The sequence below is a fragment of the Vipera berus genome, assembly GCF_964194415.1.
Source record: "Vipera berus genome assembly, chromosome: 7".
NCBI classification, from domain to species: Eukaryota; Metazoa; Chordata; class Lepidosauria; order Squamata; family Viperidae; genus Vipera; species Vipera berus.
Genome location: NC_138209.1, coordinates 27,339,859 through 27,351,869, shown reverse-complemented (window position 1 = coordinate 27,351,869; position 12,011 = coordinate 27,339,859). Strand labels below are relative to the sequence as shown.

Genomic DNA, 12,011 nt, shown 5'->3' with positions numbered 1-12,011 from the left:
TAAGTCTTTTTATTTAGAGGAGTAAAGCTAAATGTGTTAACCTTCAAACAGTAGGGGCCATTATCGTCAAAATACATTTCTAATTAGAATAATTGTCTTAGAATGTTGGAATGAGACAAGCAATAAAGGTAGCAAACCTGAGGCTATAATAAAAAGAACACAGACTATTCCTGAGGGCTGTTCAATTGTTAAATAACTCTAATATGCAGCCTTTATAAGAATGATCTTTCCAGTTTGGGAAGCCTTGGTCTCCCCTTGAGAGAACTCAGAATGATGCCTCAGATTTTGGGTTTCTTATTATTTCCCCATGGATGCAATTGAATAATCTAATTCTGATTAAAGTGAATTAATTCCAGTTAAATGTTCTACTCTATGTAATATTTCCTTATGATTAAAATATATAGAATGGAGCTGTATCCTGCTGTATTATGCTGTTATATTTAAGATATTTGAAGAGATTTATTTAGGACATACATTCTATTTTAGAAGTTGGAGACTCTCTCCTCAAAACAGACACAGTTTTTAAAAATTGCATGGTAGATGCTTGCAGACCAATAAAATAGTTTGATTTTTAAGTGGCAGTTTATGTGAATCCACCTACTGTGATTTACACAGTGTGGTTTATAGCTTAGCATATTGTATGAACCTAGGCAATGGTGATTCATTTAATAAACTATGGTTAATCAAACCAGACACCGCACATATTTGAATTCTGTCAGTAATGTTTCTATAGGAGTTTGGCAAACATGTCATGCCCTATAATGTTCTCTGACTTCATAAATATGTTCTGCCTCTGGAAGCAGCTAGCAATTACAAAGATCCATGCTCACATATATAAGAAGCTATGCTAGATATTATAATTCGGGTTTAGAGAATTGACCTTGGAAATGTCATCCCACAAGGAAGTTTAAAATAGTAAATTGGCCTCCCACAAGCGCAGATTATAGCTGTGATTTGCATGCAAAATATCTCATAAATCTATTTTGCTGCTGGCAAAGTTAAACAGGACTGGTTTCAATAGATGAATTGGGAATTGCCTTCAGTGGCTTGGAAGCAAAGCATGACCAGTATCAAAGACAATAAATTCAAGATTTTAATTAAACTGGACCAGGTTTTAATATACAATATCTAAGCATAGTAGTACTTTAAAAGTAGACAATAGCATTATTTTAGTACACTTTGGCAGATTTTCTGAAACGACAGAAGTATTGCAGCTTCTTATCCTGTGCAAAAGTGTTGTGGCCCATGGTAGCATATTATTAGATAATGTTTTTCCACCATGACTTTCTTTATCAGCTGTGATGACTTCACATGGAAAGTTTCTAACATTCAGCAAAATTCAATTTGCATTGAGCTGAATTTTCCCAATTGTCATCTTCATCCATTGTGGCTCCTATAGAATTAGAAGAATTGATTAACTCTTCCTGAATCTTAAGAGCAAACTTTTCCCCATTTCCCATATCCTAAAATATGATAAGAAATCTTCCTCTGACCCAGTCCTGTTGTGACCCAAGTCTGTTGACTTTGGAGACCCAGTATATAGTCAAATCATATTCATTCTCAGAGGGATGAGCTACCTAGAACTTGTAGTAGCTAGAAAAATGAAAAAGGAGAGAGTGAAAGAACTGGATTTACATTTCTTTTTAATATTCCCTATTATCAGTCGGATGGGGAAGAAAAGTAAGGAAGTAGGGAAGACCATTCTTTTTATACATTCTCCTGTTGCTCACTTTTATTTATTGAAATAAAGTTGATTGGAAGGACAGCTTCCAAAATTGTATGCATGTGGATGGGTAGATAACTAATAGATACATTTTTCTCTCTCTCAATCTTATCTGAATATGTGTGTTTGTGTGTTTAAAAAACAGTAATTATTTTCACTGCTACGGTCAAGATTTTTTTAATTTGAATATGCATTTGTAAACCTGCAGAACTCTGCAGGTAGTCCTTGATGCATGACCACTAATGAAGCTTGCCAATTACAATCATAAGTCAGGGCGGCCAAAAAGTGGGTCATGATGAGACTGACCTGATTTTATGACAGTTTTTGTGGTGGACATTGGGCAAATGGCCATGATTGTTAAGTGAATCTTTGCTGTGAAGCAAATGCCATGGAGATTCAAACCTATTGGTTGCTATGAGACATTTTTGCTGAAAAGACTTACAAATGGAAGTAAACACCAGTTTTCAGCAAAAGCATCATAAATCATGGTCACTTGATTGCAGGATGCTGTAAACAGTTATAAATGATGGACAGTTTCCAAGTGCCCAAAGTGTGAACACAAGAGGGCTCTGGCCATTGGAACTTAGGTAGAAGTAGGTTGTAAGTACTTTTGTGTGTGGGGGGTGGTTTCCTATGGTAATTTCAAATGATCACAAAGTAACTGGTTATAAGTCGAGGATTACCTCTGCCTAGTACTCTTTCATGAAGCTTTGCTTGCATTGATGCCAAGTGTAAATCATTTCATAGTTATTTAGCTCTAAATCTATAAATATATATTTAAAGTGAATTTAATCTACGCCTTGTCTTTCATAGATATTTTTTGGGGCTACCATAAAGATGGTATCTTTGTAACATAGGCAGATTGTGGATGAGCGAATCTCATTTTAAAAGATGTATAGCCTATTACTTAGAAATAAAGAGATATGTAAAAATGTAAATTGTGGGAGAAAATTGCCAAAATTTAGAAAAAAAGATTTCCACGTTCTATGCTTTCCATATCTAATGTCTTTCCTGGGTAATATGGATGTTTATGAAGCTAAACATTGAGAAATATGAATCAGATCAACAGACTTCTGTAAGTATATGTAATTCAGGAAGCCATAGTTGCATCATACAAATATGTGTTTCTGTTTGCTATTTAAATGCATCCAGGCATCAAAATTGTGGAAATATTGTAACATGAAGGATATAGCCACCCAACACCATTGCTTCATAGAGAGCCTTACCACTTTTCTTTTTTCTATAAAAAATTGCAAGTTGTATTTATTTTGCAAATATTTCAATTGGGAAAGTTCTCTTTGCGTTAATTTGTTTGGAAATACTTTTCATGTGGTAATGTTAAGTACCGTACATACAAATCTGCCATTAGCCTAAATTCAGATGCTATTCAACTGCATAATAGCAATTATTGGGAGGAAATAATTTAGATTACTGAAATTCTGCAAACCACCCTGTATTTCTTCTCTTTCTTTTTTCCCCCTCTTTCATCTTGCAGGTGCTAGCAACAGGCTTAAGTGGTCTATATTCATCTTTGCCTACGAAGCTGGAGGACAATGGAGAAGAATGGCACTGTTTTCTAAAAGATGACTGTTTACTTTGTCCAGCTCTTGTACAATTTATGAATTCTTTTGAATTCTGCAACGCAGTAATTCAGGTACTGGGCCAGAGAAAAGACTTACAAATGGAAATAGTATTTTAAAATAGTAGTATTCATTTTTGAAGATATTTAGAAAAAAATATTGGGTTATTTATCTTATATGTGTGATATTCTAAAAAAATTAAATGAGTGAATATCAGCATAAGTTATATTTTGTTAATATATAAGTGAAATACAAGTTTATTTAGAGGAGCCCTGATGGCGCAGTGTTTGTTGTTGTTGTTAGTTGCGAAGTCGTGTCCGACCCATCGCGACCCTATGGACAATGTTCCTCCAGGCCTTCCTGTCCTCTACCATCTTCTGGAGTCCATTTAAGCTCACGCCTACTGCTTCAGTGACTCCATCCAGCCACCTCATTCTCTGTCGTCCCCTTCTTCTATTGCCCTCAATCTTTCCCAGCATTAGGCTCTTCTCCAGTGAGTCCTTCCTTCTCATTAGATGGCCAAAGTATTTGAGTTTTAGCTTCAGGATCTGGCCTTCTAAAGAGCAGTCAGGGTTGATCTCCTCTAGGACTGACCGGTTTGATCGCCTTGCAGTCCAAGGGACTCGCAGGAGTCTTCTCCAGCACCATAGTTCAAAGGCTTCAATTCTTTGGCGCTCAGCCTTTCTTATGGTCCAGCTTTCACTGCCATACATTGCAACTGGGAAGACCATAGCCTTGACTATACGCACTTTTGTTGACAGGGTGATGTCTCTGCTTTTTAGTGTGCTGTCTAGATTTGCCATGGCTTTCCTCCCCAGGAGCAAGCGTCTTTTTATTTCTTGGCTACAGTCCCCATCTGCAGTGATCTTGGAGCCCAGGAAAATAAAATCTGTCACTACCTCCATTTCTTCCCCATCTATTTGCCAGGAATTGAGAGGGCCAGATGCCATGATCTTGGTTTTCTTAATGTTTAGTTTCAACCCAAGTTTTGCACTCTCCTTCTTCACTCGCAACAAGAGGCTCTTTAGTTCCTCTTCACTTTCTGCCATTAGAGTGGTATCATCTGCATATCTTAGGTTGTTGATGTTTCTTCCGGCAATCTTAATTCCAACTTTTGATTCATCTAGCCCTGCCTTTCTCATGATGTGCTCTGCATATAAGTTAAATAGGCAAGGCGACAGTATACAGCCTTGCCGGACTCCTTTCCCAATTTTGAACCAATCAGTGGTTCCGTGTCCAGTTCTCACTGTTGCTTCTTGGCCTGCATATAGGTTTCTCAAGAGACAAATAAGATGGTCTGGTATGCCCATCTCTTTAAGGACTTGCCAGAGTTTGTTATGATCCACACAATCAAAGGCTTTAGCATAGTCAATGAAGCAGAAGTAGATGTTTTTCTGGAACTCTCTAGCTTTCTCCATGATCCAGCGTATGTTAGCAATTTGATCTCTAGTTCCTCTGCCTCTTCGAAATCCTGCCTGTACTTCTGGTAGTTCTCGATCCACATACTGCTGGAGTCTAGCTTGTAGAATTTTAAGCATAACTTTACTAGCATGAGAAATGAGTGCAATGGTGCGATAGTTTGAACATTCTTTGGCACTGCCTTTCTTTGGAATTGGAATGTAAACTGATCTTTTCCAATCCTGTGGCCACTGTTGAGTTTTCCAAATTTGCTGGCAAATTGAGTGAAGCACTTTTACTGCATCGTCTTTTAAGATTTTGAATAGCTCAGCTGGAATACTGTCACCTCCACTAGCTTTGTTGTTGCTCAGCTTTTCTAAGGCCCACTTCACTTCACATTCTAGGATGTCTGGCTCGAGCTCAGTGACCACCTCATTGTGATTATCAGGGACATTAAGCTCATTCTTGTATAGTTCTTCTGTGTAATTTTGCCACCTCTTCTTAATCTCTTCTGCCTCTGTTAGGTCCCTGCCATTTTGGTCCTTTATCATGCCCATTTTTGCATGAAACGTTCCCTTCATCTCTCCAATTTTCTTGAAAAGATCTCTGGTCCTCCCTATTCTATTGTTTTTTTCTATTTCTTTGCATTGTTCATTTAAGAAGGCATTCTTATCTCTTCTAGCTATTCTTTGGAATTCTGCATTTAATTGGGCGTATCTTTCTTTTTCTCCCTTGCCTTTCGCTTCCCTCCTTTCCTCAGCTATTTGCAAAGCTTCCTCAGACAGCCATTTTGCTTTCTTGCATTTCTTTTTCTTTGGGATGGTTTTGGTTGCTACCTGTTGTACAATGTTGCGAACCTCTGTCCATAGTTCTTCAGGCACTCTGTCTATCAGATCTAATTCCTTAAATCTATTTGTCACCTCTACTGTATATTCAACAGGGATATGATTTAATTCATACCTGACTGGCCTAGCGCTTTTCCCTACTTTCTTTAATTTAAGCCTAAACTTTGCAACAAGAAGCTCATGGTCTGAGCCACAGTCAGCTCCTGGTCTTGTTTTTACTGACTGTATAGAGCTTCTCCATCTTTGGCTGCAGAGCATATAGTCAATCTGATTTCTGTGTTGACCGTCTGGTGATGTCCATGTGTAAAGCCGTCTCTTGGGTTGTTGGAAAAGAGTGTTTGCTATGACCATCGTATTCTCTTGACAAAATTCTATCAGCCTGTGCCCTGCTTCATTTTGTACTCCAAGGCCAAACTTGCCTGTTATTCCAGTTATCTTTTGGCTTCCTACTTTAGCATTCCAATCTCCCATGATGATAAGGACATCATTTTTGGGTGTTAGTTCTATAAGGTGCTGTAGGGCTTCATAGAACCGGTCAATTTCATCCTCTTCAGCACTGGTGGTTGGGGCATAGACTTGGACTACTGTGATATTGAATGGTTTGCCTTGGATTCGAACTGAGATCATTCTGTCATTTTGAGGGTTGTATCCCAGTATTGCTTTTCCTACTTTTTTATTGACTATGAAGGCTACTCCATTTCTTCTGAGGGATTCTTGCCCGCAGTAGTATACCTGATGGTCGTCTGAATTAAATTCACCCATTCCTGTCCATTTTAGTTCGCTGATACCTAAGATGTCGATGTTTAGTCTTGTCATCTCTTGTTTGACCACATCCAGCTTTCCTTGATTCATGGATCTTACATTCCAGGTTCCTATGGAGAAAGAATCTTTACAGCATCGGACTTTCCTTTCACCACCAGACATATCCACAGCTGAGCGTCCTTTCGGCTTTGGCCCAGTCGCTTCATTCTTTCTGGCGCTACTAGTACTAGCCCTCTGCTCTTCCCCAGTAGCATATTGGACGCCTTCCGACCTGAGGGGCTCATCTTCCAGCGTCATATCGTTTTGCCTTTTGGTACTGTCCATAGGGTTTTCATGGCAAAGATACTGGAGTGGGTTGCCATTTCCTTCTCCAGTGGATCACGTTTTGTCAGAACTCTCTGCTATGACCTTTCCGTCTTGGGTGGCCCTTCACGGCATAGCTCATAGCTTCATTGAATTACGCAAGCCCCTTCGCCACGACAAGGCAGTAATCCATGAAGGGGGGCGCAGTGTTTAGAATGCAATATTGTAGTATATAATAAGCCTAAGTGCTATTGCTATTATTGTTACAAAAAGTTAACAATTTACATGTATTTGTAAAGCAACTTTTATTGCAAACCAATAATTTAGGGTTTTTTGAGGGGGGGTGGAATACTGTGCTTCGTTGTGATACAGGTAGTGCTTGACGTATGACCATAATTGGAACTGGAACTTCCATTGCTAAACAATGTGGCCCTTAAGTGAATTGGTGCCATTTGTAACAATCGTTTTTGCCATGGTCATTGAGCAAATCACATAGCTGTTAAGTGAATCCAGATTCCCTCATTGACTTTGCTTGGTGGAAGCCACCTGGGAAGTCCTAAACGGTGATCACGTAATACCAGTATACTGCAACTGTTGTAAATACATGCCAGTTGCCAAGAGTCCAAATTTTGTAACTCGGGGAATGCTGCAATGGCCATAAGTGCGATTAGCAGTAATTCACTTTTTTCAGCATCATTGTAACATTGAAAGGTCATTAAATGAATGGTCTTAAGTCAAGAATTAACCTGTAATTACATTTTGCTTTATGATAATAGAATATACTGTGTATATATGTACATGAGTTTGAATTGCTCAATATTTAAAATTTGTCTGGTTTTCTCATTCTTTATTTCAGATGGATTAGCAATCAGGGATTTTTTTTCCATTCTGCTACTTGATCCTTATCTGTTTAATGATAAGATTATATAGTATACCACTTTCATGCTGTGTTCAGGATATTATTGCATCTATACCTTTGATTTGATTTGTGCAGGTTTTATTAGTCACAGAAACTCAGTAGTGTTTCCAGAATACAAGACTTTGTATGAGAAGTTTTTGTCAAAGGAATCTGCCAATTATGTTTTTAAAAGGTTGTATATTTATTTTGTATACATGCACATTCTAAATATAGAATAATTTCTGAATGCGGGAGCCATTCTTAGGAGTCAAAGGCTAGGCGTTCCTTTGAGTGGAGTTGTTATGACCCAAATAGGCGAGACTAGGCAGGCCTCCAGAGAGTTCCTTATTGCTCTTGGAAAGGGTTAACAAATGACCCTCCACTGAGCAGCCAGGCTCCACCCCCAGTCCCCCAAACAACAGCCCTTAATTACATGGCAAGTCCACAAGGCAAAAGTCCCAGACAGCAAGCCAGGACAGTTCTCAGAGCCAGGCAAAGGTCCAAGGCAAGGAGCAGTTTCCCAAAAGGGGCACAGGGAAACAAAAGACAAACACAGTTCACAAACAAGGGCACAGTTCAAACCAAAAGGCAAAGTGCACTTCTCAAAACAAGACGGGGCCCAAGGCAAGGCAGGTCTGAAGGGAGAATCTTCAGGGCTAGGGCAAGCCAAGAACAGTCCTCACAGCAAGGCAAAAACAGTCTTTGACTCACAGAGCAAAAGCAGTTCTTAAAGCAAAGCAAAAAGCACTCTATGACGCAGACAAAAGCAGTCCTTAAAGCAAGGCGAAAGCAGGCAAAGCCAAGGGAGTATAATCCGAAAACAAACATTTGTTCCTGGCAAAAGCCCCTCCTCATGGCTTAAATGTTACTCTGCAGGTGAACCTTGTGAGGAGGGGCGGGGCTCCCTCCTCCTGAGTAGTCGGGTTGCCCTGCGCTGACTCTGCCTTCTTTCCATTCTTCGCACTTGGGGACTGGGCGCACTTGGGGACTGTGCGCGGGAGGCGTTTGCTCTTTTCCGGAGCTCTGGAGCTCCTCTTCTCTTCCTTGATCAGCTGGAGCCCTCTCTTCCTCCCTGCCTACTCTTCCGAGGCCTGATGGCCCCGGGTCTGCCTTGTCCTCGTTCTCAGGTTGTTCCTCCTGAGCCATAGAGACTGCACCATCCCCATGCACCAGCTCCTGCTCCATCTCCTCCTCCTCTTCAGACTCGGGCTCCGACGGCGCCCTGACAGGAGTGCTCTTAAAAATAGCAGAAAGATCCATTCATTTATATTTCGATTATAAAACATGCTATTGTTACTTTGAAGTCATGTATTAAATGCTGTTTGCTATTTTTAACTGAAATATGTAATGCAGTACTTTGTGAGGTCCCTCAAGATCATAGCCAAGATTTTATATTAGCATCTTGACACTTCAGACTTACCTAGTCCAGCACCCTGTATGAAACAGCCAAAGCAGAATAAATAAAATAATACTCTCCAGGTCATGGCTGCTGATAATTGGTATTTAGAGACATACTCCGGTAGATAATACAAATAAGCTACAATTGCTAGCAGTGATTAATAACTTTATGTTTCATGGAACATGGAGTATCAGAGGGTTTGGATGGCACAATACAAGAAAGTACTAAATTTCTAAGGATTAATTTAATTAACTTTAAAGCTTAAATTAAATTCATTTCTTAACTGGCCTCTAGTCACTTTTGACGAAGTTTCTTCCTTGGTTGAGAAAAGTTTTACATTCTTGTTTTAAATTTCCAAGTAAATGACTGGTAGCAAATTTCAGTGTTTATGTTGGTGAGAAAAAAATGATCTCTTGCTATTAGAATTAATTAGGTAATCCGGGTTCTCATATTATGAAAGTGTTTTCCTACTTAAATTATTCACAGCACATATAGTTTTATATCTATCTTTGGATGTAGATGAACAGGCTGAGTCAAGGGTGGGGTCAAATGTGTCATTAATTTAAAGTGGCTATGCTCTCACAAGAGAACTAAAGTCAGCTCCCCATGAATTCTGTTGACTCTCATATAGTGCCTTGACTATTAGTAGATCAGATTTTTGTGTATAAGTACCATGAAATAAACTCGTAGTACTTTTGAACTCTATCCCAGTTCTGGTGTCTTGTGCGTGAAACTGTTCCATCTTATCTACCTTTTCAATAGCTAAAATGAATTGACTTTTAAAAAACAATTTTGATACTCAAGTTTGGTGATTTAATTTTTAAATTTCATGATAGATTAGAGATAAAGAGAAATATAACAAATATTGCATAGCTTATACAGTTCATTATCAGTAAAATATTAAATTCAATATTTGGAAGTCATGAAATTTATAGTAATTTTTTTAACATTAACTGGTTAAGATTTAGTAGGTAATTTGGTGTGTATGTTTCTCAGCATTGAATTTACGTCTTCATAGTGAGAGACTAATAGTTAACAGTGTACGCAAAAATGCTTGAATTGAAATCATTTTGATGATTTTTTTTTTAAAAAAAGGTATTTATTTTTTATTTTGTCAAGAATGCTAAAGAAGGAGCCTGTAATGATTTGGAATAGATTGAACTCAGGCATGATGGGAAGGTTATGTTAGAGATCTGTATGGAAATGATAGTGATTAACTGAAGATTAGAACTGAAAAACCTGCTAAAAGCATTTATTTCCAATAAATAAATAAATAAAACAGAGTAATACATTTTCACTTGTGGCACATAGCTATAGGGTTAGTGGCCTGAAATCCATCTCCCACTTTTTATTTTTTTAAATTTTAGTTGTTATTTTTTTCTAGCTGCTTTTTATTAAATGTTTATAAATAGCTTTTATGCATATTTGTACGCTGGAGTCGCTCTCTGAGGGGAATGGGCAGTTTCTAAATATATAAATGATGTAAAATTTCTGAAAAATGTTAATTTTGCAAGTGTAGATGTTGGACCTAGAGAATATTTAAAATATGGATATGGTTTATTCATCAAGTTCAGCTTCTTTAAATGTATGTTAAAATTGCACAATAGTAAAGTAAATGATTGTTTATTATTTCAGGTATATCCTTCTCTTTCTCTCCATTTTTAGGTGGCACATTCTTTGATTCGTAACCAGCTTGTGAATTACATTTATAATGGATTTTTGGTTCCAGTTATGGCCCCGGCTCTCCATAAGGTTAGTGATAAATAATATATTTTAGTCAATGAATCATAAAGCTAAATTAATTTAAATTCAATATTTGGGCTTTGAAAACCCAGAGAACCTGTTTGGTGTAGTGGTTAAGGCATGAGGTTAGAAACCAGGAGACTTAAGTCGTAGTCCTGCCTTGCTCACAAAGCCATGATATTGGGTGATGTTGGGCCTATCATTTTCTCTCAGCCCTAGAAAAAAGGCAATGACAAACCACTTCTGAAATAAACCTTTGCCAAAAAAATTGCAGAGACTTGCCCAGATAATCTCCAAGAATGAAAAGAAAAAAACAAAAGCAAAAAGTTACTTCTCTTCAGTAGAACAAAGTATTTTTTTTTAAAATTTGACGAATGAGATGTCAAATAGATAATACTCCAAATCATAAGCTGGCATGTTTTTAATATAGAGGCTTTTAATATATATTTTGGCAATAATGCAGGTGTACTGCATTAGATAGTAATGTGTAATTTCATTATGTAAGAGGCTTGACTAATACAACTTGGATTACAGGAGTAAAAAAAATCAACCTAATATTAAAAGCTTGTTCATACTGTACATAGGTTCATAATTCTACCTCTGGTTCTGATATTTTCCTGATATGTTGAACAAAGCACAAATGTTTGTTTCACTTGAAGAGTTTAATAAAACAGGCATTCACTTTTAGTTGAATGTCTCCATTTATACACAGAACTTTCATTAGCTCTTAATTATTGTGTAGTCTTTTATTTGGTATAAGAGTAGTAAAACCTTTCTTTTTTCCTAATAAAGCCTTTTTTATTTTTAGAAAAAGGTATGTGGATAAGCAATTCTCTCTGCCTTCTCTCTTTGAATCTTGTAAATCTTTTGTAAACTTTTTTAAAAAACTTCAAATAAAAGAAAAATCACTTTAATAAATAGAATAATTAATTCAAAATATATGGATTTCCTTGACAAAGGATTTCTTGACAAAGTTCATTGTTGCCTAAATAAACATATTATTCTCCAGATGCAACCCATAAACATAACAAGCTAGACTGGAAATTTAAATTAGAACCTAACAGTTACCTCAAATGTAGATTGATATTTCAAAATGTATTCTTGCAGTATAAACATTTTAGGTATTACATGTTGGAATGTTACAACTTAAGAAAATCTTTCAGGATAACATGCTATTTAGAACATCAATAAAAATCTTAATTTTGCTTATATTTACTTAATTTACCTTCTAATTCTCAAAATGTGGTATGATGTCCACTTATTAATTACTTTTTTGTGGTCATTTTTCAGGTTTTGTGGTCATTTTCGCACACACACACACACACACATACATACACACATACATACATCACATCTTTAT

At 37.3% G+C, this 12,011-nt stretch overlaps 1 protein-coding gene across 4 annotated transcripts in view; it reads left to right on the top strand.

Moving 5' to 3' along the window:
* Positions 1–12,011, top strand: part of FHIP1A (FHF complex subunit HOOK interacting protein 1A) — a 74,144-nt gene that overhangs the window by 32,926 nt on the left and 29,207 nt on the right. For all 4 annotated transcript variants that reach the window (XM_081332072.1, XM_081332070.1, XM_081332071.1 and 1 more), the window contains exons 5-6: positions 3,219–3,377; positions 10,574–10,660. In XM_081332072.1, the coding sequence (XP_081188198.1) occupies positions 3,219–3,377; positions 10,574–10,660 (246 nt within the window). The remainder of the gene's footprint in view (positions 1–3,218; positions 3,378–10,573; positions 10,661–12,011) is intronic.